The sequence below is a fragment of the Prorops nasuta genome, unplaced genomic scaffold (assembly GCF_024137725.1).
Source record: "Prorops nasuta isolate Cenicafe-Biocafe unplaced genomic scaffold, Cenicafe_Pnas_1.2 PNAS00025, whole genome shotgun sequence".
Lineage (NCBI taxonomy): Eukaryota > Metazoa > Arthropoda > Insecta > Hymenoptera > Bethylidae > Prorops > Prorops nasuta.
The window spans coordinates 1,858,920-1,886,874 of NW_027116822.1; the positions used below are offsets into that span (position 1 = coordinate 1,858,920).

At 33.5% G+C, this 27,955-nt stretch overlaps 3 protein-coding genes and 1 non-coding gene across 9 annotated transcripts; 1 reads left to right on the plus strand and 3 right to left on the minus strand.

The window, feature by feature from the left end:
* Positions 1–1,622: 1,622 nt before the first annotated feature.
* LOC136782319 (uncharacterized) lies at positions 1,623–6,849 on the minus strand. The gene is made up of 5 exons (XM_066741674.1): positions 4,153–6,849; positions 3,889–4,015; positions 3,074–3,240; positions 2,282–2,852; positions 1,623–2,200 (listed from the first exon to the last, which is right to left on the minus strand). Exons 1-5 carry the CDS (start codon positions 4,329–4,331, stop codon positions 1,898–1,900), a joined length of 1,347 nt encoding a protein of 448 aa, XP_066597771.1. The 5' UTR covers positions 4,332–6,849; the 3' UTR covers positions 1,623–1,897.
* A 305-nt stretch (positions 6,850–7,154) lies between these two features.
* Positions 7,155–18,586, minus strand: LOC136782317 (glycerophosphocholine phosphodiesterase GPCPD1). 4 transcript variants are annotated; one of them, XM_066741673.1, is made up of 15 exons: positions 18,450–18,586; positions 13,784–13,905; positions 13,510–13,703; positions 13,182–13,351; positions 12,930–13,108; positions 12,717–12,851; positions 12,538–12,648; positions 10,676–10,829; positions 10,462–10,615; positions 9,815–10,040; positions 9,311–9,388; positions 8,489–8,644; positions 7,979–8,406; positions 7,756–7,906; positions 7,155–7,688 (listed from the first exon to the last, which is right to left on the minus strand). In XM_066741673.1, exons 2-15 carry the CDS (start codon positions 13,820–13,822, stop codon positions 7,383–7,385), a joined length of 2,481 nt encoding a protein of 826 aa, XP_066597770.1. In that variant the 5' UTR covers positions 13,823–13,905; positions 18,450–18,586; the 3' UTR covers positions 7,155–7,382. The 4 variants fall into 4 exon arrangements, with proteins under 4 accessions (XP_066597770.1, XP_066597767.1, XP_066597769.1 ...); XM_066741670.1 differs by lacking the exon at positions 18,450–18,586 and adding an exon at positions 14,858–15,421 and having other exon boundaries at positions 13,784–14,008; XM_066741672.1 differs by lacking the exon at positions 18,450–18,586 and adding an exon at positions 14,858–15,419.
* Positions 17,406–27,711, minus strand: Phlpp (PH domain leucine-rich repeat protein phosphatase). 3 transcript variants are annotated; one of them, XM_066741667.1, is made up of 16 exons: positions 27,693–27,711; positions 26,517–26,719; positions 26,248–26,405; positions 25,985–26,131; positions 24,419–24,566; positions 23,759–23,884; positions 23,446–23,599; positions 23,306–23,366; positions 22,984–23,238; positions 22,564–22,773; positions 22,310–22,472; positions 21,929–22,215; positions 20,772–21,858; positions 18,146–20,690; positions 17,990–18,041; positions 17,406–17,923 (listed from the first exon to the last, which is right to left on the minus strand). In XM_066741667.1, the coding sequence occupies exons 2-14, from the start codon at positions 26,601–26,603 to the stop codon at positions 20,223–20,225; spliced, it is 3,351 nt and encodes a 1,116-aa protein (XP_066597764.1). In that variant the 5' UTR covers positions 26,604–26,719; positions 27,693–27,711; the 3' UTR covers positions 17,406–17,923; positions 17,990–18,041; positions 18,146–20,222. The 3 variants fall into 3 exon arrangements, with proteins under 3 accessions (XP_066597764.1, XP_066597766.1, XP_066597765.1); XM_066741668.1 differs by lacking the exons at positions 17,406–17,923; positions 17,990–18,041 and having other exon boundaries at positions 20,246–20,412; positions 20,525–20,690; XM_066741669.1 differs by lacking the exons at positions 25,985–26,131; positions 26,248–26,405; positions 26,517–26,719; positions 27,693–27,711 and adding an exon at positions 24,986–25,236.
* Positions 24,165–24,286, plus strand: LOC136782405 (U5 spliceosomal RNA). The gene has a single exon (XR_010824122.1). It is a non-coding gene; the product is annotated as a U5 spliceosomal RNA (small nuclear RNA).
* Positions 27,712–27,955: the final 244 nt, after the last annotated feature.

Here is a 27,955-nt window from a genome sequence, read left to right on the forward strand (position 1 = left end):
CACGGGAACATTAGACTCCGCGTTGGTAAAAGGGTTATGTTATCGATCTTTCTTGTTACGTTCCTGAGGCTCATCTTCTCTCAGATCGATAACCCGTTCAAGATTTGCGGAAGTATTGTAATTCTATATGCGCGACACTATTTTGTAAGTTTAACCATGCTTTTTCATTCTGCAAATGATAAAGGAGTTTGTTCCGTTCGGAAAATTGAAAATTCCAGAAGGCCCGGGTTAGTCAAGTTCATCGAAGCGAAACAGCAAATCGACGCTACGGATTTTCGAAGAATCCCTTTTACTTCAGGTTGCTCGCATTGTCGCCGGTCGCGGAGCCTCCTTTGTTGCAGATGGTGTGCTGTTCAATTGAGACAGTCCTTTGTCGGAAAAAGAGAAAATTCCTAACCTCAAAATCGCAAGTATAAAATTAAGGAATCGCTCGATCGCAAAGCATTCTAGAAAGCTGGTATATACTTGGTATTCACTGGATGAATTTATTCGGTGGTCAGCTCGCATACCTATTATATTTTCCTTGTGAGCACTCGTGAGATATCTGCTAAAAATATTTTGTCTGGGAAAGCCGAGGAGTGGCGATGTATACGTGACATAAAACTGACGGTAGTGCGAAGAATCTTTTTGATTATTTTGTAATAAAAAATGGCAAATTTTTAATATTAATGCCTTCGAGTATCTTATCACGTTATTTCAATTATGCAATAGGCTTGGCACCTGTTCTTTCTTTAGAAAACACCTGCTTTTTCGAACAGTTGATATGCAGGGTGGTCACCACGAGCACAGATGCAACAGCTTTACAATGCTCAACTATGAGGCTATTATATATTTTTCTCTCATTGGAAATTTATTATAGTAAAATGTTAGTTTTCACGATTCGATATAATCGCTCGATCTGAGATACGGGGGATAGAAAATTTCTCGTATTATTCCAGTCTTGTACAAAATACGTTTTAAGCTGCTGGCACACGTATACGCAAAAGCGTGAACGTGCTGGAACGCGAAGCCCGCAATGACTTGTCTTGGGGATTTCCGTGAATAGACCGTGAATAAAAGATGCGCGAGCTCTCTTTATCAGAAATTTGTCAGTTCGTAGTACATTGTAGCCGCGTACAAAGCGTATTGAAAAAAGTACACCATACGGATCTTCGTTGTCCTTCTTGAAATCACCTCAAACAAAAAATCTTAATCTTTATCATCGTTATTCCAAGTGAGATTTTGATGAACGTTTTTTGAATTATAAAATAAACTGTGCCAATTTTCAAATCATAAAACAATTGAGAGCGTACTGCTATATATTTGTTATCTATTAGTATGCTTTTAAATAAACTAACGTTTTCCATACTTCATACATTATAATTAATTTTAACTGCTGTTTGCATTTTCTTTTTAAACAAGGTGTTTGCTCTGCTTCGGTATATTACCGATAGAGAAAAAATTGCCATCGGTGCATCAGAAATTCTTGGAGTCAATAGTGGGTAAAGAAAATTCTAGCATCTCTTATCAAAAGTGTTTGTAAATATTGCGACAACAGTTGAATTTAATAATTTGTATTTTATTCAACAATTATTACTATAAATTTTTAGATTTTGATACACCTATTATTAGTATCTATCTGTACATTACACTGTACTCTACTTACTTTATAAATCTAAAGTATTTACACTTAAAAATTTTTTAAACAAGATAATATATACAACAAATAACTTTTAAAGTTAAAATATTTTACATTACAAGTTCTATGAGAAGTCTTTTGAATACTTTAATATTATTTACAAAAATCTAAGACAATTATAGATTTACAAACAAGTAACAAAACTTTTTAAAGGAGTCAATTAAAATTGTACAATTGAAACAAATTATTCATAAGTACTAACTTATATTTTCTAGGTCTCTAATGTCGTTTCTGAGTGTTAAGTAACAAGGCTAAACAAAAATATAACCGATCCTGAATCCTTAAACATATATTTTGGCTGAGTGCAAGAGACTCCATTTCATTTTGAAATGGTTTTGCAGACCATTCAATCATTTTCAAAATTATATATACCTTGGCTAATTCTAACATGTCATTTGTATCATGAGGCATTTCTATAAGGTTAATTTGTTCTAACAAAAATTTTTTTTTTGTTTCATATTCTGGAAGACTCGTAGTCTGATCGATTTCTTTTCTTAAAGCACTCTTACAGTTAGGTAAATCCTAAATTAAAAAGAAAAAACAATTAAATAAATTTTGGTTTGAGTCAACTATTTCTTTTCATTTTTGATAATTGAAGCTTACCTTTATATTAAAAGCACGACTATTATTGACACAATTAATACAAGATTCTCTGCATCTTTCCATCTTTTTCAAAAGATAATTATGTATAATATTCTTGCAGCGAATCCCCAGTCTTCTTGCTGCCCCTTCCAGATATATGGCTAATTTTAAAGGATTGTTGTAAATATCTTTTTGGCTTTGATTTTCAACTTTTTCAAAGAAAATCTTGCACAATAAATCCAAGATTATTTGACTATCACGATCACTCCATTGATTATCAACAATAGTGTTCTTCCAAATTTCAAAAGTTTCCTCTGCAGTTGAAAATATCGGGTGATCCGGCCTTAATTCGTTTAATCTCGATTTTGTTTCTTCTGCAATTATATCGAATTTCTCTCTAAATTTATACAATGGTACACATACACGTGCTTCTATTAACTGTAGTGCCAAAAATCCACACTCTTCTGGAAGCTGCTTTGCTGGAGGTAGTTCCACAAAATTTCTCCATAATTTTGATATGTGGGGTGTTATAATATGTTCTGTAACTTGGCAGATGCGGCCCAGTGTAGAATTATCTTGTTTTCCCCAGAGACTGTAAGGAATAAATTTAATACAAAATTAGAAATTAGTTTGAATTTGATGATGAGTAAAATGTATAGAGAAAATGAATCAAATACTATAACTATGAGTAAAACATACAGAAACACATAAACCAGCAGTATTTTTTATAGTAAGTTATTGAATTTCATTATTTCTAATAAAAAATAAATAAATGAATTAAGATTTATATGAGCTAATCATTATTGAACTTACTTAGGTTTACAATGCTGATAACTTAGGGAAAGCTTGCGACTAATGAGGTAAACTGCCATAGGTGATGCATCCTGAATTGTATAGATTAAGTCTTCAAACTTATATAACACCTCCAAATCTAGTTTTCCTGGTAAGGGCGACTTACTGTGCGCGATAGTGTATTCCTCCTGAAAATAATATATTATTTAAGTATAAATTTAATAAATGAATAAACAGCGTATACATTGGAGTATATTCAAAGTGTGCACTAGAGTATGAACTTAAAAAGTTACAAACGCATGGTTTAGCCACCAATATATAAATAATATCAATTTTTTTTAATAACATCTTGTTTAATTTTTTTTTACATTCTGAAAATCTTTGTGTAAATATATCGACGCATCTATATACTATCGGTTTCTTCATAGATAAGCGCGGATTTAACGATAAGCATTAAAGATTAAATTGAAGAAAGATAGAAATACACTGATAAGCCTAAAGGAATCCCTATATGATAATAATAAAATATGTTGTATTATATCCTATATTTCAAGGTCACTGGGATCCTATTTTTTTCGAATTTAAAATTTTTAGAATATAAATTATAGCTGACAGATCCAAAACCCCATCAATTTTATAATTATAGAAATTGTCAAATTTTTCATTCTTTTTGTTTTTAACTCTAATAGTATAAATCTAAAAATTTTAACTTTTAGATTAAAAGACACAATAATTAGTTCAATCTTAATCAGAAAGTATTGAAGAAAAATAATATTCTTATTAAGAACCGAAAATATACAGCTTTCACGTAAAAATTCAATTTAATTTAAACATACCGGTGGTACATACTCCTTAAAGAGATTGTAAAAATTCTTGTAGTACTCTATACATTTATTCCAGTCTTTAATCGATTCACTATTATTTTTACAGTAAAGCTCGCAGCACTTTTTCATCCAGGGCCATCTATAAAAAATAATTTTCGGCCGTAGCCGAAAAAAAACTTTTTTAATATCGAATAAAATTTATTTCCGGTTTCAATTTTTGAGATATGTCTAATTACATGCATGCATTATAAAAATTCTATTTATCTTTAAACTTACGCTTTAAAGCATTTTTTCTTGCATAGACTATTTCCTTCGCGGATGATTTCATTCATTTTCTTACAGGTTCTTTTAAGCTTCACCACATCGGTCATTGAAATGTTGTCACATTCTAATATATAATAAATAATTTCACTAGGTAAATCCATTATAGTTGCACTACCTTCAATTTCAGTCATTATTGGAGATTAAAATGAAATCGAAATTAAAAAAAACAATATTGTATAATAAATACAAAATCAAAGTCTTTCAATTACAACCTTCGAAAATTTAAATATTTGCTCCGAAAAACAGTCTATCGTCTTACAAACTTATAACACAAAAGTTCCGAAGGAAGTAATCTCCCACAAAGCACTTCAAGACTAATAGTCGTTTATGTTGTGATTAATGAAATATTTGAAAATATAAATTCAACGTCTTATGCGAAAAACGTAACGTACGGTAGCAGCGATCTTGTCAAAGAAAAACGTGAGAAAGCACTAAGGGCGAGAGTGCCAGTACAATCAGTTATATATAGCAGGGCCCTTATTTTTAGAGGTGTTAGAGGGGGATATATTTTGGTCTTATGAACCAATAACGCAAAGGTAAAATTTTGAGCGACCCAATCACATTGTTTGTGACATATTAAGATTCTTCGAAGGGAAAACCCAGAACTGGGGGAATTCCAAGAAGGGATAGTTTGTCACGTAAATTGCTAAGGCCTAATTTAATTTTACCCCTTTGGGTCTTACAGAGATTTATGGCTATCATAAAATGTTTGAGCTACATAGTCATAACATGGTTTGCGTTTTTCGTATTTGCAAAGGGAGACTAGACCCTTTTGTATGCAGGTGCTTTTTACCTGGAAAAAGTACCGTAACTCGGGATAGAATTTGCCTTTAAGTTTACAAGTAGTTGCTTGAACAGTCAAGTTGAAATATCATAATGTTAATACATATTTAAGCAAGTGTTTAATCTTAGATACTAATGATCAATTTCAACCTGAATAATGATATATAGAAGCTATAATTTATTTATGCATTTAGAATAATTAAAAAATAACATTTCTGGAAAGTTGATAGCAGATTGACTACAAAGATCCCCATAATTGATCTATTAATTTTAGTGGTATTTTGCTATAGAATACACACATTTTAAGGTATTTAATTTTTAATATATTTAATCTTATTGAATTAAATGAAATTATGATTGATACATGGTTTATGATTTTTAAGGAATTTAAATTTTCAAGAATAAACACTTTTAGATTTCGATAAATTATTGCTGTTGCGTGGAAGGATAATTACTTCCTGTATATCTGTTTAGCTTTTGAGTCAAACAAAACAAGTAATTTCTTTAATTTAATATTAAGATTTAACAAATTAATAACTAAATACCCCAAATATATTCTTTTGCAGATATATTTTATTCAAATTTACAGATAGATTCTGCGCAATTTTTAGGCAACTAGCTAGTAAGTACGTGGAAAATGTTTTTGTTTTTAATTTATAGAAATGTGTAAATTAACAGGCCTCCATACTGTTATTCTTAGAACAAATAAAAAGTATCTACATATAAATTCTTTGAAAAATCCGAAACACTATTTTCTTCCAGTCCAAAGTGCACAACGAAACCTAATATAACAACCATAAATTTCTTTAGGACACAAAGAAAAAGTAAAAGTAAGCCTTAAAAATTTACGTGGCGAAGTATCCATTTCGTAATTTCATTGTAGTTCTAAATTTCTCTTTTACAGAATTTTAGAAAGCCTGTACTAACGTGATTAAACCTCAAAAAATCTTACAATTATATTATTGGTTATTAAACAAAACAAAATTTTCTCTGGTTATCTTATAAACATAGATCTTACAGACCTGCTATTACATACTCGACTTTACAAATGCTTCCGCCGCTAATATTTCCCATTTAATTCTGTCAATACAAGATAAAGGAAACCTTAAGAAAATCATTTTAAAGATATATTATCAATAAGATATATGAATTTTGTCATCTTTTGACTAACAGAAACTGAAGCTCAGTCTTTTAATCACCTTTTAGACAATTGTGCTCTATGAGAAATTTTAACTTACACTTTACATACACATTATAAGTATAAAAGAATTTTATGTGTAAAAATGTGCAGAAAGTTTATTAAATAACTTTTACCCATGAAGAATTGAAATTATAATGGTAGTTTGTAGCTTTTAAAGAGACAGAGAAGAAAATAACAATCTATTCGTTTAAATCATATTTTAATAGCTGAGATTTTACTAAAACCATCAGCAATTACTCTGTACATAGCCAAAATCTCAACGATTGATACAATCGATCTAATCCCTCAACACTTACTATCAATACAATACAATACTCTAAATTATCTTCTCTATTTAAAATTTTGAAAAAACCGATACTCTTACAACAATGCTTTATAAAGCCAATTATTAGGCATTATTTACCATACACCACAATGGCATGCTTTGACAATGTATTTAAGCAAACTTAGATATTTTAAGAAATTGTTATATCAATAGAGCAAGTGTTATTATAATAACATTATTTAAAGAATTCTTCGTGGACTAAATTTATTAAAAGTATCTTGTAATCTTTCTTCAAAAATAGAATCTCCTTACATTTCACACGCTCCTGAAAGCATTGTCAAAACTTCCAGTATTTCTAATGTAGCAGAAAACCTTAGTACGTATAATGGAAATATGTAAATGTTATCTACTTGATAGAGCTGACATTTCTTCCAAATATTCTACAAATATTCTTTTCAAGTTTTTCCATTCTTTAGATATAGTAATTAACATTAATATAAAAGCTAGTCAAAGAAGGAATAGGTAAGACGAATACTCTTTGTAGAATAAATAATGCTATACTTGAATATATTTGTACTAAAAACAAGTTTCACAAGATACCAAAATTTCGACTCTATTAAAACTACTAATTAATTATTGATTAAAGTCGTGTACTCTTTCTAATAAATATGTACAATGTCAGAAATTCAATAAGAACAATTCATAATCTTGCAAAATAATTTCTTTAGTATCCAAATAAAACATAAAATTATAAATCCTTGATAAAAGAAATGATATTTTACAAAGGCATGGTTTATTATTCCTTCCTAGAACACTTACTAACAGCAGTATATAAAAAACCTGAATTATCCTATTCATCTTAACTCTTTTTCCTGCTTGTTATAATATTTTTTAAAGCTCTCCAGGTCAAAATAATGAGAGAACACAAAAACATCAAAGGCAATCTTTCGCGGAGTCATCGTCTACGCATACATCAGACAAATTTTTCGATTCACGTGCGAGATTGGGAATGCTTTTGCTTTTAATCGGATGGCCAAAGGATTTAGCACAAACACTAAAATCTTTTGTCATCTCGGTTATTTCTCTACTTTCTTCTATATCACAGGAATTTGGGAGTTTTATTGACGACACTGGATACTCGCTGTCACCTTCAACATTATCTGTTAATTTTCCTAGAAGTGAAGCTGTTGATGCTGTGGAAACCTTATTGCAAGGTTTCCCTAAATTTGAGTAATAATCCTGAAATAATAAAATTTATAATTACATCCGTCAGCCTGAACCAAGACATACGTAAGTACTTTTTTACCTGTTCAACGGTTAGAGTTTCAGGAACCAGAGGAATCGACTGATTGCAGGCTTGATTACACTGTGCTAGGGCTATCAAAGCCTTCTGACTTTCTCTAGCATCGACTAAGAAAATACTTTCTTTCACTCCTTTCTGATTGTATTCATCGATTCTACAAATATGAATATAATTACAGTGCATGCGTACAAAATGAGTAAAACGGGAAAATAGAAATAAAGCATACTTGTCATATATAACAGCATGTAATCCTAGTTTTTTCAAGTATTGTATCGTTTCTTTATCATTATTATCATCACCCCAACAGAAAATAATGAGACCTGCGTCCCTGATGAGTTTTACTTGGGACGGATCTCTTAATATATCTTCAGTATGAACATTGATCCCTAAAATATCTGCGGTAAGCGCATGCCTCATGGCCATTGGCAAGGATTGACATCGCGGGTCATGATATGTAGGATATTTGGAGGTAACCCCTTGAGTTAGAAATACAACTGGATACTTATTTTGTTTTAAGCGTATCATGGCGCAGATATCCGGATTGAAGCAGGAGAAAACGATTTTTCGATTCCCACCATTTTCTAGCACAACTTTAACTATAATATCCAGATAAAGATTTAGATCAAAAGGATGATTAAGCTCGAAGGTTCCATCCTAAGCAAAATAAAAATAAAAATATAGTATTAGTTATCTCTTTCAAATAAAAATATTAACTTTTTAATTATAATCAATAAACCTTCAATTGCATCGTCCATTTAACTTCAATGTTGCATCCAACATGTTGCTCCAATTCTTGCAATACTGTTTGAAGCGTGGGAAAAGGTTGATGATCCTCGAGATCTTCATCAAAAAATCTTGGATTCTTCTCCCTACCTTCCGCGACATGATAAACCTATAATGATATTTCAAATACTTTTATAGAAATCGATTAACAGTATCGATTTTATTCTTGTAATTAGCTTATTGAATACAGCATAGAAAACTTTCACAGACAAAATTTGCAATGTCATACTATGTCGAAGCAGAAAAGATACAAGTTTCCTTGAGGCAGTAAAAACGTCACTACATGTCCTTCATAAGATGAAATGAATATTAGATTTAACAATAGTGCATAACAATGTCGATGATCAGTACTCAATTTAATTATAATAGATGAGTCTTGTATATTAATTTTCAATCCTCAAAAATTCTTTAGACAAATCGGCCTGATGGATTTTATTTTTGCCTATTCAATCAGGTGAAAATTCTATCACAAAACTGGAAACAAATGTTAAAATATGTATGATAAATGCTGCAATATGTTACAAAATGACATATTTTGATAATCACTTTAGATAATATTAATATTAGATTTTGAACACGTATAACCCAAATACGTTATGAAATAGTTGTGACTCGGATTATTTACGTGAGATATTAGATTTTATCGAATAAATGCATTTATAATCTGAATTTATTTTTAACAAACATGCAAGCAAATTGCTTAAATAACTTAAGTGATATAAAAATGTAAAAACTTCAGTGGCAAGTAGGCGGTGCAAGCGTTATGAAGGCTCACCGGTTGATTAACCCCCTGTTCAGCTCTATCAACGAAATGCAGCACCTTACCCAAAGAGTCTCCCGGATAATAATAATCCTGTAGAATATTTAAAAACACAAATACGAATAGGCATGTCATTTAAATAGAATAATGTAACTTCGTTCGATTCTTATCGACACATGACGCAGTCTATTGTTAATATCAATATCATGTCCGTTTTATTAAAATCCACATAAAAAGCAAAACTTGTTATTTCGCAAAGCATTATTTTATAAGCTGTTTCGTACCAATAGCTATCAGTATATTAATGTATGGCTGAAAAATTATGTAATTTGGAGATATTCGCCTTAAATTTACCTGCAAGTTCAATCATAGTTGTATTCCTTTATGTATTATATTATTAGAATTAAATAAAGAAAAATGATAAAATAATTATATGAATAAAAAATAAAAAACAATCTTATATCTACATGCTTATTGAAGGAGTGAAAAGAGTATATGTGTTGTACTTAAATTATGTACCTTGAGTAAATGTAGTTGCTCTAAAGTGAGATCCTTAACGGGAATTTCCAACATATCCATTGCTTCTATTTGCTTTTTACGTTTTAAGGAAATAGATACGTAAAAGTCATGGTAAATAACCGGAACGAGATCTTTAGACAGCTGTACATCAAATTCAACCATGTCAGCACCATGGTGAGAGGCTGTTTTCAACGAGGCGATTGTATTCTCACGAACGTTGGCGCAACTGTTTCATAAAGTTTAGATTATAATAAAATTTTGACAATACCTGTTCCTCAATTTACGCGGAGCATCCGTTTTATGTGGACTTGTTTTAGGCAAATTAAAATCTCATTACTAATCTATTAGTAAAAAAAAGTAAATCGTAAATTGAGGAACATAAGTATAATAACTAAACAAAATGTCTAATTGCAAAACTGGCTAAATTTAAAATGATCAAAAAGCATTTTTTTCCCTTATTTGAAAATTAAAACTAATCTAAACATTTTATTTTTTTAATCTATTAAGCTTTCTCAAAAATAGCCCGTGAATATTAAATTTTACATAAATTCGTTAAATTTTAAGTAAAAGTTATAATGCTCTGAAAATTAAAATTAAATGAACCTTGCAACTTTATGCCTAAAATTTAGTAAGGAACATTTTCTTACTTTTTAGTTTCAAATTTGAATGACGTGCCTAATCCTCTATGCCCAACATCTAGACCCGACCATCTTTGCTCCCAATGCTTGGTGTAAGAGATACTCATGTCCCATATCTGATCCGGAATAGGTTTTATTGCTACATATTCAACTGTTAATTGCCCTGCAATAGATAACAAGTTAATCTATGATTGTTGAAACATTCGTTGAAGTCGATGCTTACCTATAGGCCTATGTTTAGTACTAGTAATGGGTACTGTTAGAAGCCCAACACTAGCTTGTAAGGTACTGGGTAAAATATAACTGAAACCTATGTGACTTGGCGGTTCACCAGGAAAACATCTTGAACTGTACACGTAGTAGTCCACTAAATAAGCCTGAAAATGAAGTTTTATTAGGATTTTTACATAAGCAGTAGTAATCAACAACACCAAAAATCTTGCTTCAGAAAGCTTGGTAAATCATCCACTATGATGCTTGCTTAAAAAGTACAAAGATATAATGATCAAGGATATTTGGACTCTGGGATGTACTTATATACTTTACTTAATTGATCCAATTTGAAATTTGGTTACAGAGAAAACATTATAGCATTAGGCCAATATAGTTAATTTGGAATATTTAATCACAAAAAATCCTTGATCATAAACGGTTGTAGGAATTAAACTACAATTTTCCCACACCTTGGCGGTTATAGAGTTTAAATGCAATTTTATCAGCTCGAAAAAGAGAAATATTAAAGAAGTGAAATGTGTCGGTAGATAAGAGCAATAAATTTAATAAGACAAAAATAACAGAAAAAGAGTGAGACAATCTCCAATTTACATATGTATGTACATACACACATATACGTGTATATAATTTATTTCCTACATTATCTAGCAATGAACCAGGCCAATAATTGCCAAAGGCTGTACACTGCCTGCTGACGCGTAGCCCGCAACACCTGCCGATCATTAATTATTAAATTTCGATATTGAATGTTCTGCAATGCTCTTAAAATCGGATTCGGACAGCTTATTCTGGCATTAGCCGCGCAGCGATACCACGGTACAGTAGAGTTGGTCAGAGCTAGAAAATTTTTGTCGTACGTGTCTTAAAAAGGAAATAGGATTAATGGGAGCCTCACCATTTTTGACGCACACAGATGGATGAGATGTGATAGCGTTGATATCGCAAAGTTTTAGGAGAGCTCAGGAATGGCTACAACTCCCGTAAATCAGTCTCGTGCAAATAGTTCTATTTCATTATGGCATAAAATCTCAATAGTACGGACTTATAACAGGAATCAAAAATGGTTAATGGTTTAGCTATGAATTTTAAAATATTTACCATAAAGGCAATCACTAAAATTGAGTATTTGTGAAGAACAATAACAGATAGACTTACGAGAGATTAAGCCAAGGATGGGAGTGATAGGACAAACGACAATCAAAACCATCATATCTCTGTGCGACGTCATGTGACACAGACGTAAAGTAGTAGGCGATGCTTAACATCGTCACATCAGATTGCATGTTAGCATCATCAATTGCACCAGAGTTCTTGCTTAGTACAAGAGGGTGGCTGTCTTCGAGGTATTCGGCCCATTGTATTTCATTGGACATCGTTGCTGGTTTCCAAGGAGGGCAATAGCTGCTGAACAAGTTTAATTATCTTTTACCAAATAATTCGACAAAGTCGTGTGAGAAGAAGTGGCCAGCCTACTCGTGGTCTACTGAAAACGCACATGGTATGGTCAATACTTGTACTGCCTAATTGTGAATTACCATCAACTCATTACTTATTGCTCTGCCAAACCGACAATTTCACTCTCCATTTCGTCTTTATCGATTTTTTCAGGCCGATTAATCTAAATTGGTGCCGATGAAATATGAATTAGACAATTTTTGCATTTTCCCTTTGTTGAGTAGATTTTGGAAATACAAAAACAAGATTTTGACAGATAAAAGCTTAAGAAAGCACATAAAAAAAGCAAGCAATAAATATTAAGTCATGGTTTTTTCACAAAGATATGTATCTATGGACTTTTCACTTTTTATCAATTATTGCAATATTTTCCAGTTAAATTATGTAACAGCTTACAATAGTCTCTGGGTATTGGACAGCAACATTGAAGATCATAAATTCGTCTTCGTTATAGGCCCGGCCAAACTGTTCCTGCAGCTTGAAACGATCCTCCTCATCATTCATTACCTAGAAAAAATACATTGATTAGTTAAATGGTTTATGCATTTGTGGTTAACAAGTAATTCTTGGCTTACAGCTATTTCTGTAATGCTGAAGGCAGGTTGGTCCACCAGATCTTGAGTGTCCATTGAAAGACTATCATCAACACATTCGCTGCCAAATTGTGGAAGCTCCAGTGAATTGTGCCTAACTAAATTTACTGGTGTCATCTATAATAAAATATATTTATTATATATAATCATGTAATTTTTTATTATATCTGCAATATATTATATAATTTCTGGTACCTTAATATAAACTTTCTTATTTTGTAGACGGTTTTTCCATAGCTTAATCGGATTGTTAAATAATTTAAATTGTATCACAGTTTCATCAGTAAGCCATCCGAGCTCAATTTTGCAATAACCATTATAATATCCAAATTTTTCAGGATCCGGTAAAGAATCATTGCTAAAATTACTAGGAGCTGCCAAATTTATGTTATATTAGAAAATCAGTGATAGGTAAGATTAATACAGATAGTTTTTTAAAATACTCACTACTTCTCTTAATTATACGTGGTGTCAGATGTGTTTCCCATCTTCTGATAATTAAAGTTTTTGCAGTAGCTTTTGTACCATTTGGTTGACAAATGACAGCTACAAAGTAGCGATATTCAATATCAATATCAGTAGGTAGCTCTACTTTTTCAGAGAAAAGTTGTCCACTTCTAAAAATTGTTGTGATTAAATGTTACAAAAAAGTAAGTAATACATTATGAAGTATTTAAAGCAATTATATTATACTTTGAGTGCTCGTATCTTTCCATGCATTGAAGTATGAAATAAACAAAAACTTAAATATAAGCGAAAATCAATATAAACTTACTCCTTTGAATTATAAAGTAAATTATCAGATTCGTCCTCCAAATATTCTTTACTGCTGTTACTGTCATAAAGCACAGGGGAATCCGAGCTGCTATGTTCTTGAGTAAGTTGTATTGCTTGGCTGTGATTCCAGGAACCCAATTCAGGTAAATTTCCTACCACATAGAGTACCTCATTTTTTTCTACTTTTGGAGCCTATAAAAGAAAAACTTGTGCTGTAGAACTAAATATTATTAGAAATAATATATAAACATAATAATAATTTTGTAAATTACCTCAACTCTAAAAATCCAATCTCTCTTAGAGCCCCTCATGTTGGATGTACACTGACTTGCTATGCTTTTGAAATTGTCGGTAGATGTTGTTGCTAACTCCTGGCTTTTCTCCTCACTTGTCTCTACAAACCACATCCGCTGCATATTACTAAATTTCTTTTCTTTCTCTATATTTCGCTTTGATTTTGTTTTTCAACTTGTGTTCAATACACATCAGCTAATATTCTGTAATAAGGTACTAATCTTGATTTGTGTCTACCATTAATTACACAACAAATGATCTATACACAATTATTATATACAAAACTTAAACGAATACAGTTTCCTTACAGTTGAAAAATAACAACAGGTTTGTCTAAAACTTGATGGCTTGAAACTTTCCAAATTTAATTTTCAGTCAATAGATAATTAAACTTTGTATTCGAAATAACTCTATGAAAGCAATATGAATATAAACCTAGAAAAACACTTGCAAGGTAAATGCATCCATTATGCATTAATCTCATTTTCAAGAAAGCATTTTTGATTTATATTAAATAATGTGCCATAGATATAAAAAATAAAGTAGATTCTGCTTATATTAATTAATATTTCATGTAAAAAAACCCTGTTCCTACAGTATATCACTCTTATTAACCTATGACTCTTAAAATCAATAAAAGTTCTGTGCAGAGTTGATGTTTTTACATAGAGCAGTTTAAAAATTATAGCAGCAATTTTTGTCATTGTGAATAAAGAAATCACGAAGTAAAAGAAAAAATACCATAGGCATGGAAAAACTCCGGAAATTCCTATTTACTATGACGTTATATCAATCGATAAAACTTTCAGTGATTTAATATTACCTCTTCAAAATTGTTTTAAAGTCGTCGTTGTATTGATAAAAATGGTAAAAAAATGTGGTTATATACAGTTATGATTCAGTGAAGAAGAAAATAATCGTATTGACCGATTTAAAAGAGTACTTATTTTGATGGAAGTTAAATTAACAAGTTTAAAAGTTTCTTGAATATGAGTAATAACAATGAAACGAGGAATTTTCGAGCTACTAAGAAAATTTTGTGGCAAGTATACCTATATTATAATGGCCAAGTATACTATATGTTGGTGATGTCTTCAGAGAATCTCTGTTAAATATTTGGCAGCTTGGATCACCTCTTACAAAAGTCTGTGCTATTTAACAAATGCCCAAAGCACATGTTCTACGTTTTTTTTGTAGCTAGGCATAATTGGTGACTAGGGTTTTACGACAGCAGCACAAAAGACACAACTTTTCTAGCTGGCGTGTAACGGTACACTGATCATACTGATTTGAACGGATACTGAACTGACTACTGACTGTCTGAGTGTCGCAGTCGTCGCAGTGAAGAAGAGCAGACAATGCAGTCAGCATTTAATAATCAACTAGTGTTTGTTTGTGAAGGTACCATGGATATGGTCCTTCTATTACCACTACCTTCTCGAATACTACTACTTGCTACTACGCTGTACACTTGCGCACTTGGGACTTGGGAGCGCTGCATTAGAATTTAATACACGTTTACTAGTTTACTATATACATGTATAAAACATGATCAACCAAAATTAATAACCGTATACTGCAAGCGTAATAATTATTTCCTTCCCTCTATCCCCCCACTTCATTACTCTAATTCTACTTGCATTGCAAGTTACAGTACCAACAACAACAATGAAGTTGTATCAATCTGCACTGTACATACCTTCGTGAAAGCACGAAAATTATGTCACCAATTTATCGGAATGGAGAAAATCGAATCGATGTAGACTAAACAATTCGATTCGAATATTAATTTAAAATGTATGAACGCGTCATTGTGTGTAAATATAAAAGATTTTTATAACAGGTTTCTTAGTAATAAGACTAAAAGAAAGAAGCGATTCTTTTTGCGAAGTTATTTATAATTTATAAGAAACATTCAGTGAACTGAAGTTAACAATATATATAATCGAATTAATATGATCGAAGATTATTGCTAAAAGAACATGAACCGAAGTTGGCTGCCAAACCTAACTAAGAAACTTTTGAATGGGAGTGTATACGCTATATTTGAAAAAGAAATGTATATCTTCCTAGAATGTACTTGTTTCGACAGTACATATCCTAAAATTTGAACGATTTTTTTAGAACGGTATTTATAATGATTTATAGGAACGTTTATAATCATCTGTAAATGTGATTAGTGAAGCAAAAATGCAAGATAATAAACTATTTGTTTGAATAAATATTTTATAAAAATCTTTGTAAAATACATAATGTTAAATGCAAATGGATTGCGGGGTGAAATTGTACACAAATCTTCCTAATAAAGACCCCATGAAATTTATTGAAGCTTTCTTGTCTAAACAATTTATGGAGCATTACTTCGCGCACTTTTACTTTAATGTTCTAATAATTCATTGTTATAAGCCTCTGTGGTAAATTTCATCTTAGAATTCTTTTCCATTTATAGGTTATACATTTGATAAGACTTTTAACAAATATTTATGTAAACATAGAACAGACCACTGTAAACTTTTCTAGAAATTGTTAAACCTTTATCAATAATATTTTCGGCCATATACATTTTTTTAAAATTTAGCGTCTACAGTCCTATTAAAAAATTTCGTAGTTCACTTTAGATTGGCCGCCAGTTTTAGCCTCATGAAAAGGGCACCAGCTCGATCGTATGATCGTCGTATGACCGGAAGTACTTGTTAAAAAATATTCACCTTTAATATGGTTAAAAGGAAGATAGGAAGGGGAGCAACAAACATTTAAAGAATTAATAGTAATCATAACTTGTTTAAATCCATAAGTTGACAGGTTTAATGGATACTTTACACTAAATTGATTAAGTGGACTAGTTCTAAGCTTTATGCTGAAATGACTTATTGGTCATTTGATGATTCTAGTTAACTTCATTGTGGTATCTATTCAATTATGCGCACTAGTCAAATGTCCCTATATTATTTCCGGGAAATATCTCTTTGATAATGATAAGTATTAGATAAACCATAACTACTTGGATATCGCTTAAATTATTGTTCTATTTTTTCCTTTTGCAGGCAAACTAATTTTGAAAAATTTTCCTGGAGCTCCCCTCAAAAGTTCGATATGTATATAAGTGGTATATCAAAAATAGCATCTTTGTGTTTAAAGTACTGTTAGCTGTGTTTTGTTTGGATGACAGTCAATAGTTTGTTGTCCGACTTTGCTTTTTAAGACTTAACTTGTTTTCATTGGACAAAATTGGCCCCAATGCTGTTATGCAAAGAACTCAAATAGTCCTTCCTGGTTTATTACATATATTTGATACATATATTTTTTTAGGATAGTAGCTTTCCTTTTTATAACCATTAGCATTTTGCACAAATCATTTCAATCACGAAAAAAATCAAAAACATGCTACATAGTTGTTGAAAATGGTTTGGAAAAATTACATTGTTTCTAACGTGCATAGTAAAGCGTGTATCCTTAAGATTGCTCCTTCAAATTTTTTCCTGTAATCGCCTTAACAGTTTACTTATTATTTTTCTATTTTTACAGAGTGCATTCTATGAAAACCTTGAGAAGTTTTACCTTAAAAAACACTAGGTTTCTCATAAGGCTAAAACATAAAACTAAGAAGTATATAGTTTTATTGAATTAGTGTGATGTTAGTATTACAAATAAACATTTTTCTGTTTCTGCAAAGGAAATTTCGAGTCTGTAACTATATTTGCGTTTGAAAGCGTAACAGAAATACGTACAAAGTCCACTGCTGACGAGACATTTTATATCTGCAGTTTCTCTCACACGAAGAAAAAATGAGGAACAGAATATTAAACCCAAGAATATTATTGGTCGAATTTGTAGAAGGAATTATCTTCGACCAATAGCATTCTTTATATTTATCATTGTACTAAGTCCTTTACTACCTAAAAATTTGAGATTTTTCATCAAAATGGATTCAACAAACTAGATTAATTCCTTCGATTACTTCATAGATCGAACAATCAGATGTCAATCTTGAAATTAATACACTCGCCAACGATTTACTGTGTAGTGTGTGTCCCCCTTTTTCCTCTCATATTTACTTACATAACCTTGCAATATAGAGAGAGTGCATAAGTTTGCATCCAGTAGTCACCATCGCTCAACTGTTAGAAATTCAAATTAACGAAACTTTCCAATCCAATGAACGTTCATATTTTACTCACTCTTACCGATATGCAGTTTTGTCTGCTATTAAATTATATGGTAACCATTGTCGTTGCACTAAGTTGAAAAACAAAAGCAAAAGCATAAAAGCCGACTTGCAATATTTTTAAAATAAGTGATTGAAGTATGTTCGTAAGGCACAAAAAGTGTTAAATGCTTACGGAGAAAACGGGCGTATAAAATGATGTAGACGAATAATTATCCTGTACTGCTTGGCGATTTTTAAAAATGCTGCACTCTGTCCGGCATTGACGTTCACGTTGTTATCTAGCAAAGCGCGAAACAATTCTAAGGCAGGATTTATCGTGAAGCGTGCAAGACGGCATTTTTGATTTCACTGTGATTAACTTTTTAAAAGCAGTTTGCGATGGAGTAACTAAAAGAATAAGAGGAGGAACAACTTATGCGCGTAGTAACGGACGCAAAACTTATTGCTACTGTTTTCTAATCGGAGAAAATTGAAACCTGGATTGAGCACGTAGCACGAATTAGTTGTCGATGGTGACTGAGGTCTGTGTGAGCACTGAGTTGGAACACTTGGAACTGGTTTATGCCTGTCTCTCGCACCCCGAGAAGGAGTGACGTGTTGTCACGTTCTAAACAAACCTTTGAACCTCACACCACTTTGCTATACACATCATCAGTGATCAGTATAAATATTCCCACCCACACCTCTCTCATTCTCCGTCATTTTACGCGTTCTCTCCCACTTACCTCCCTCCTCTTCAAATTCCAATTTACACTGTTATAAAAGCATACTTATGCGCGCTTGCTTATGCCAATTTTCTCAACTAACCTCTTTAGCTCGCGGTAGTTTCAATTGCATTTTCTATTAATCCGCGTATACAATTTCATTTCATTGTACAGAATTGGTCATTTATGACGTAATATTTATTCCGTCAAGATCATATTCATGTATAAATCATTTGTATTTCTTCTTAAAAAACATTTTGTTTCTGAGATTCAAACAATGGCGATCGATCATAATAGCTTACAACTTAATCGTACTGTTTATTTGCTTCACTTGTTGCGTCATAGTTCAACGAAACAACTTTGTTGCTCGTTGAATGAATCGTCAATTAATATAATTATACATTTGCTGTGTTTGCGTGGGAAATTCGACTACCTCGAGAAGACTGCTCAATCACATGTGTTTGTTGCACGTGCTACCACTGTATCGTGAGTCGTGACACGTTTACGCAACTTTAAGCACATAATAACATAGAGGATAAGCATTATTGAATTAAGCGCCATCACGATTATAGAAATAAAAATGAAATAATCTGATATTAATATTTTAAAAATTTCTTATGTGTTTTAAATTTTCGAAATTGAAATTTTTTTTCATTTTATTCCGTTGTTGTTTATATCAAGTGAACCATGCAAATAAGTTTCTTTAAAATTATACTCTTGTAATTTTTCGAAAATTGAGCTAATCTGATCTTTATGTAGAAAATGACAAGCAGCTGTTTAAGAAATGTAAACTGTGACTTCAATTACACATAAGAAACTGTACTGGTGTAGTGTTGGCTGACAAATAAGATAAGACACTTATCGAATTCGACTGGCTAAGGAAACCGAGAAAACATAGATAATACACTTCAGCATCTCTTGCACAAAGTACTATTATATCCTTAATCGAACAACTATTTACTGTTAACTAAGAAACATCGTACGATTTATTTATCAAGCAATAAAAGATACTTGTGAAAAAATATATATTTTACTTAAAGTCTAAAAAGATTTCAAGAATTATTTTAACCTATTTACAGTTCACAGTTTTCATATACTATATATACAAATATTTATACTACTCTTACAAAGTATTGAAAATACATTATCGTATTTTAATCCACAGAAATCATTCTATTTTCCTATCAGTGTGATGAATATTGTACATGATTGTATCGCGTGGCCTTGAACTTGAGTGAGCGACAGATGTGCATTGGACTGAGTAGCGTGCGTTGATTTATCAATGCTGAATACTAACACAATTACACTGCTCGTTCCGCAGAATTGCGCAGTCGCAAAGTAATCACGTGTCCTACGCAAGTAGGATATAAAAGATAACAAAAACTGTAAACAGAATCTATTACAAAGAGCATAGCCATCAATTAGTTATGAAGTGTCAAGAATAAAAAAAGAGAAATTAAATGTCCATGGAAGAAAAGAATTTTGAACTTTGTTTACCTAATTATTTAAATCTAATGGAGATTTTAGGGGATGGAGAATCTGTTGTCAAAGTTCAGTCGTAGCAACTCCCCAGTATTGCTGCATCCTGCTGGCATCCTGTTCCAGAGAGTCAAGGCCAGATCGTTCTTGAATCACAGCAAAATCGTACTCAAGGTTGTAAGGCATCAGTCTTTGAAGGCTCCCAAAATATGCAGCGTTCGGTCCACCGTTTAGCAATCTCCTGCCACTGCCGAACCTAACGACAGGAGCTCGTGGAAGTGCAGGATTGAAGGATCTGGCACTGCCGAACCTCTTAGAGGAGAGGAATGGCAGGTTGGCTGCCAGTTGGGGCGTCGACCTTGACTGACCTCTGCGCAAAGGTGCCCTCGTAAGGGTGTCCAATTCTTTGTCAAACAGTAATTGAGTGTTCTGCTCCAGCATGTACTCCCAACAACGGAACTGTTCCTCGCTGAGACCCTGAGAACGCTCCGAGACTGCGTCTTCCGCTTCAGCGTACGATCCTGATCCTTGATCCTGCAATAGTTTTATTATTATTGATGTATCCATAATTTTAAACTCTTATTAATAAAATTATACAACAGTTATATCATTTACTTTCTTCGTCCCATTTTCTTTGCTGTTTGTGGCTCTGGAGGCTGCACTTCCTGTCCAGAGCCTACCGGAAGGATGTCTAGATTTAAATGTACTGTCGCTGGCTTGATCTGATTGACCACTCGGAGAGCTACGATCGTCCCTGTACGGTGGACTTTCGCTCTCTTGAACTGGGTTCTTTGACATTTTTAGAAACCTCCTTCCTGCCCCATTAGTGTGATTCATTCTCTTTGACCTATTCACTATATTCTTTAGAACACCGTTCAAGTAGTAACCGTCGTTGGCGTGGCAGCAGCAAGGACCTGGTGGCTTGTGAACTGACGGTGGAATGCAACAAGGACAGGAGCAAATTGTGCCCTTCAGATTACCTTGAGTTTTTCCAACTGCACTTCTCAGTTCCTTGATGAGTTGATCTAGGTTACCACTGGAAGTACCAGTAGAGGGTCCTGCAAGTCTAATAACCATTACACTGATATTGTCCTCTGCTCCATAAGCCTGTGCCAGATCTTGAAGCCTTTTAGCAGCCAAAACAGGACTCGCCTCAGCCCTCGCCTCTCGTACAGCCTCCTGCACACTCAGCACCTCCCACAATCTCCTATTTGCTATTATAACAAATTCATCGTCATCCTCTAAGATCACCTCCTCAGCAATGGGATCTGGGACCACGAGTGGAAACATGGCAGCATTGCCTAATTGATTCTTCATGCTGACCTTCTTGGCTGGTGCCAATATCAAGGGACCAGCAGCCCTACAGAGCACTGCTTTAGCATCACCGGAAGTGGCAACTTTCAAGCTGTACCTAGCCGTGGATCTTGGATAATTCTGTGCTCCAGCGAGCTTTGCAATGTGGACCAAAGTTGCATCTATTCCATATTTCTGGCCTTTGTCCTTGAGCTCTCTGTGGGCAGAGAGCAATGTATACTTCAGATATTCCTTAGATGTCTCCCTGATAGTTCTTTCCTCTAACAAAATTCGTGGGATCATTTCTTGCAGAGCCCCAGGGGCTTCCTGGTTAGAACCACCATCAAAAATACCAAAGAGTCCTTCCACGTTGCAAAAGGTTGGCATTCGAACTTGAGAAATGTACAATCTACAACCAGAGTTATCATATTAATTTCTGCAATTTTTTGTCTATAATTTTTAGATTCCTTCACTCTTACTTTTCCCTGCTACCCGCAGTTTCTGAAAATCCTAGTCTCCAAGGCTGTTCTCCACTCCTCTCAGGACTCACAGCCTCCTCCTGCTGATGAGGATGAGATGGCAGACTGGGTCTGTTTTGACCAGATACATCTACCAAGGATATTTGTCTATGAGACCTATAAACTTGAAATTGTCTTGGGTCCACGTGAAGCCTGCTGTTACAGGAGATATCTAGGAATTGGAGCTGAGCTGGTACCAGACTAGCCAAATTTATCCTGTCCAATTGATTATGCGCCAAATCCAGAACCTTTTTAAAGAGATAGATAGTAAATGAAAATTATAATTCAGTAAACAATATCTATACAAAAGAAATGAAAAATAGCTTAAAGAATATAAATTACCTTTAATGACGTCATTTTATTAAACATAGGACAGGTCAAGAGTCTATTGGAGTGCACTCGTAGAACACGCAAATGGTTCAAATTGGCCACGTTATCAGGTAAATACTGCAATCTGTTACCAGATAGCACCAGCTCCTCAAGATCTGCCCAAGATGCGATGCAGCTGTGAATATAATGGAAGATTGAGATAAGTTGATAATGATAATGTCTATGTGGTAAAATGTACAAACAAGGAGATTTAGAAGATAATTTACCTTTCGGGAAGAGTATCGAGTACATTGTAAGCGATATGAAGTACCCTTAGGGAGGTAAATTTAGCCAACGCGTCCAAAGCAGTATTGGTCAAACAATTGGCAGTCAAGTAAAGTTTTTCCAGTGAATGAACGCTTTGGCGATTCTTGTTGATCTCGCTGCAGTAGGGCAGTTCGGACAATCGATTGTTGGAAAGATTTAAAACTTTCATCCTAATGTAAAAGTGAAAGGGACGCATTAACGATTCCGCTCCAAGGTGAAAGCGACATAAGAGATCTGGAACAATTACTTTTTCTAGGCTTTTAGATAAGCTATTGTGATCTTTATCGTTAAATCTATCGCAATAAGTGATTGAATTGTCGTTGCTTTGTTTTTCTTTGTATTTATAGATTATACTGATTAGTGCTTATTGTCAATCTCACTTTTCTGTGTTGACGAAGAAACTACCAGGCAGAGCTGTTAATGCATTGCCTTGAAGAGTTAAATGGACGATGTTTAACGGCCTTCTCGGTGGTGGTAGTGCTTGAAGCCTGTTGTGAGGCAAATGTAAAACCTCCAGTCTTGAGGGCTGAGTGAGCAACCGGTCAGGAAGGGCCGTTAATGCATTATGAGATGCAAATAGAGCTCGTAATACTGGTAAATCTGGTGTCCATTCTGGTAGAGTGTCCAAATTGTTACTGAAATCACGTTATTTTTTTTTTAACTATATAATTTACTGTAATTCATTAATTGATATTTACTTACTATGAGATGTCAAGATGCTCCAGATTGATTGGTATTGGCTCGATAGTTAACTTTTTTAGTTCTACAAAAATGTAAAATTATTTTATGTGACGATAATTTCAATCGTGTAATAATTAAATGAATAATAATTTAATTCTTACTATTGTTTCCAGCTATTAGGGAAACAAGGTTTCTTCCACATAATGTAAGCTCAGTCAATAAGTTTCTTGCACAGCGAACACTTTTTAATTCGTGCAAAGCTCCAATATCCAACTTCTCGATACTATTCTCGCTCACGTCCAAATGAGTCAGGTTCTGTTTATGCGCAAAATTGTAAATTTATTAATTATTCTACTCTTTTTTAAATAAACTTTTTTAATGCTGGTATTCATAAATGAAACTTGAACTTAATTCAAGCTGAAGCATCGTAAAATCAAGTTCTTTTATAAATACCACTGTACATTTTTCACTAACCCCATAATTTCCAAGAATTATATTTCCTTTCAATTGATTATTTCTCAAATTAATTTTGTGCAAATTGTTCTGATTACTCTTTTCATCCTTGTACGATTTTCCATGATCCCCTTTAGATAGAACTTCCTGTAAATTATAATAATAATATTTTAAGTGGATTAATTTGTTTCAATTTTTGTTATTATAACTCATTAATTAAAAATTTAATACTAAATAATGTAGCTAAAGAGAGCGGTATTGTAAAGTGCGCGGCAAAGGTAAAATTAGAAGGATCTGAAGTATAAGGAAGTGGCTTCGCTATTTGTAGCTCATCGATTCAACCGCTAGGCGGCGTTTGGCGATAGCGTTTCTCGCAAGTAAAATTTATACTAGGATTCTACTAAAGGTGGCTGAGTTCTGTGTCTCGTCACTCTGGTTTCCCTTCAATACACGTATAAATCTTTCGCCTTTTACTAAAGATTTCCGTGGAGGGGAACAATTGATGAGTCTATGAACTAATTTTTTGTAGTTCCCGGCGCAAGCTGGGACATCAGAATTCCAATAATAATTTCTTTTTAGCAATTAACAATTCGATTATTGCAGTGAAAAGGCAATAATTAGAAAATATTACTTATCTTTTCTAAAGAGAAGATAAAGAGGTAATATCGTTGGGTAACTTACCGTAAGAGCAAGTGCTCTCATATTGAGAGTTGATGGTAAGTTGCTCAGGTGATTCCCTGCAGCGGAAATATTCCTTAATTTCCTTAATCTATATATCTCATTTGGTAGTTCCTTGATCCCATTACGATCCAGTATTAATTCTGTCAGACTAGAAAAACCATAAATAAGATTATTAATATATTATTTTACTTATACTTGGAGCATTTTACAACATTTATTTAATTAAATATTAACTGAATATCAGATTAAGTTGTCTCAAGGAATAAATGCAAAAAGGGAAATCTAGAAGTGTATTGCCAAACGTGAATGGCATAATTGCACACATGTCGATGGAAAATATATCGTAACATGCGCTTTATAGTAGAAAATAGGATTCACTGAACCTGGTCAGATGCACCGCCCACAGGATGTTCAGTTAAGTAGAAAGTTGTGAATTACAGAGAAAACTATTTGCAACGCCCAGTTCTGACTTACTGACCAAGCCTTTTGAATTTTTGAGAGAACAAAAAAAAGGATTGTATTCCAATACTATATGACTATTGAACCCTATAAATAATTATTACTCACTACATCCATTATTCCAAGTTTAAAAATCAAAACAATCCATAAATTCACTGTTAAAAACCAATACACTGAGACTATATAGCACATATCTACAATAAATAAATGTTGGCTTATAGTTATTATAAATCTTTTCTCATATTTAAATAATATTCGTAGCCAACGATAAGTGCAGTGAAGAATAAACGAGAGGATAGGGGCTTCTGTTAAATCATGTTACATCGAGAAGGTAAGATATAAAAGATGCACGCACGAGGAAGTGCTTTGGTGAACTAAGTAAGAATAAGAAGAGAGCTGGACTGTTGGAGTTGGGTTTTGCGGTGATGTGCCGGCTTTTCCTCGTGTTGGTGGAGAAGAAAGAAAGGGGAAGGCAAGCAAGGATGGCTTGGCTGACCACTCTGATGTAACAGAATAGAAATTACCTGCCGCTCACGGCGTATGTTTCTTTGTATTATATGCATGTAGACAAAGTGAAACCATAGTAGTACTAATGCCTCGACCGTTCTATGTGATAGTCTCGGCCCGGTTCTTATGCATCGACAATTTACCGCAGCCCACTTAAACTCTACCGAGCCAATAAAATATCTTCCTAAATTATTCTCTCATTCATCCGCATTTATATAGCAAACGCAGGAATTTCTGGGTCGATTTATCGAACTTTTCGTTCAGCATTAATTACCAGCGATACTATAGTTGAAGGGATCATTGTTTCATTGTATAGGTGTTGCTGAAGTATGTGGATGTGTGCGAGTGTGTTTATACGCGTTTGTGCGCTAGCCTGTAGCAAGTATTGTGCTCAGAGCGTAGTTCCTCTCCTTCCACGGGGCTTTGGCATCCTCATTTCCGGCCAGGGGAAAGCAGTTTTCGAGAACTTTGCGCAATCTCCGTCTTCCTTAATTGTTCTTAAAACTGCACCTTTTAAAAAACCTTCCACCTCTAAATAGAACATGAGACAGAGAGGAGGGGGCAGAAAAAATAAACAAAACATTCCAAAAGCATACATACTTAACGAGAAGACAGATCTCGGCTGGTATAACCTCAATTTTGTTGTCAGAGAAATTGAGATAAGTTAATCCTGCTAAATCCAGTAATTCCAGTGGGACTACCCTCAGACAATTGCTCTCTAAGTGTATCGAGCTTAGTCGTGGAAACCTTTTAACAAACAACCACTTTTGATTATTTATCCATCGTATTACAGTCTCACAATTGTTTTTATTCAAGTGCAATGAGTATTTCAACTTATCAGTAATAAATAATTACCGACTTACCTCTGCAAAATTTCAAAATTGTTGTCCGAGGAGGTTATGTGGTTTTGCGAGAGCGCCAACTCTTCGATCGCCTTGAATGCTAACGCGCTTTCTGGAATCCTGGTAAGTCCGGATTTGCTGAGGTCCAGTTTTTTTGGACATGATGATAATTGGGTGGCCTGAAACGTAAAATGGATCGAATTTTTCTAGAGAGTCGAAGTGAAAATAAAGATTCTTGCATAGTATACATTCAGTTATCTGTGACACGCTTGGTACAGTCTAGAGGTTACCTCGAACTCGAGCGAATCAGTTTCAATGGCATCATTGTCAAAATCGTGCTCTTCCATAATTGCCATCAGGGTACCTAAATGTACCATTCTTCGAACATTTGTTGATTTTCGTACAATGGATCATCGGGTAAATCATTAATCACTATAATTTGTGGAATGTTGACGGCCAGTAAGGTTATAAATTTTTTCGTCGAATTTGATTTCTCTTATGTATAAAAGAATGAAAAGTTACATAAAAGACTGACTTATGGCAGTAGTTGTAAAAGAAGTTATTTTCTATATGCACAAGGTATGTATGTACACTATAGCTAATTGGAAAAGGTACTTTAGACAGTGAAAAAAATTTAACGAACCGATATACGAGAAGCTTATCGCTACATCAGGCGTTCCGAATATATTTCAATGTATTTGCAGTGAAAGTTACAAAATTGATGCATTTGCAGAAATGAAACATTGACGATATATTGAGAAGAAAATAATTTTTCCGAAGAATGCAATCAAATAACCAGCAATGTCTTGATTGTTTTGGACGAGGAGACTGTTTATATACTGTGAGCAGCTGCAACTGCTGCAAGCAACATGACTCTCCGTGTTTTTCTACCGATGGGGAATAAATTCAGGGAACAGAGCGGTTCAGAGAAATGTCTCAAATTAATCTATAAACTGAATGGCCATAAACATCAAAGCTAATTGGGTGGCAAAAGCAGATTTTTCTTTCTGTTCGAATGTAAGGTAAATACTCTGTAATACGTTCCAAGTGTTTATTGCAATTAGATGTACTGTTTGTGGGCGTGACGCTTCTTGCAATTATACTAAATTAGATTAAGTGATTCTTATAATCAGCTGCTACGTACTAATGACGATAATAGGATTACAAGTTGCTCATAATTTATAAATAAGCGTCTGCATCTCGATGTAAATTAAACATTCTTCAAGTTATTTTTTCTATTCTTCACAGATCTGTTTCCACGATACTATGTGCAGTTTATAGCAAGTTGCGATCGAATCTGTGGAAAGGATTGAGAGTTTTGCAAGCGATTGGCCAACGCAGATGCGTGCGAAATGGGTGTTATTGTTTCCTGCATGGGTTGTGAAAGTTTTGAGAAAAATCAAGCGAATCAAGGGCAGCAAATTTTTAGATGAATACGCAGTGTTGTGATCTAGTTTGAAGAATACCACGAGAAGTGGATGGAGGATTTGACGGCAACGAGGCAAAACGTATAGTAACGAGCTAACGGGTCTCGCGTCACAGGAAAAAATAACAAAAGAGCAGTATTCGTCTTTTCGTTTCACTTTTCGTCAACCTAACCTAAATACTGCACATGCACTGCTACAATTAACCGAGTATGATCAAAACGTCTTGTCTCCTCCATCCCCAGATATCACTGTAACCAAAATTTTAATATTCTCGATAGCTATAGCACATTAAGCAGTCTCCC

What these genes read in the sequence shown, in the direction of transcription:
- LOC136782319 (XM_066741674.1), bottom strand. Translation starts at nt 4,331, where the DNA reads ATGACTGAAATTGAAGGTAGTGCAACTATAATGGATTTACCTAGTGAA. An exon ending in AAGAAAAAATGCTTTAAAGC is followed by an intron (nt 4,016 to 4,152) that starts GTAAGTTTAAAG and finishes TATTTTTTATAG; the next exon opens with ATGGCCCTGGATGAAAAAGT. An exon ending in TTAAGGAGTATGTACCACCG is followed by an intron (nt 3,241 to 3,888) that starts GTATGTTTAAAT and finishes TATTATTTTCAG; the next exon opens with GAGGAATACACTATCGCGCA.
- LOC136782317 (XM_066741670.1), bottom strand. Translation starts at nt 13,927, where the DNA reads ATGCAGCGGATGTGGTTTGTAGAGACAAGTGAGGAGAAAAGCCAGGAG. An exon ending in TTCAAATTTGAAACTAAAAA is followed by an intron (nt 10,041 to 10,461) that starts GTAAGAAAATGT and finishes TTTATGAAACAG; the next exon opens with TTGCGCCAACGTTCGTGAGA. An exon ending in CATGCTGTTATATATGACAA is followed by an intron (nt 7,907 to 7,978) that starts GTATGCTTTATT and finishes TCATATTTGTAG; the next exon opens with AATCGATGAATACAATCAGA.
- Phlpp (XM_066741667.1), bottom strand. Translation starts at nt 26,603, where the DNA reads ATGGTACATTTAGGTACCCTGATGGCAATTATGGAAGAGCACGATTTT. An exon ending in TGAGAGCACTTGCTCTTACG is followed by an intron (nt 23,885 to 24,418) that starts GTAAGTTACCCA and finishes TATAATTTACAG; the next exon opens with GAAGTTCTATCTAAAGGGGA. An exon ending in ATAAAATGACGTCATTAAAG is followed by an intron (nt 22,216 to 22,309) that starts GTAATTTATATT and finishes CTCTTTAAAAAG; the next exon opens with GTTCTGGATTTGGCGCATAA.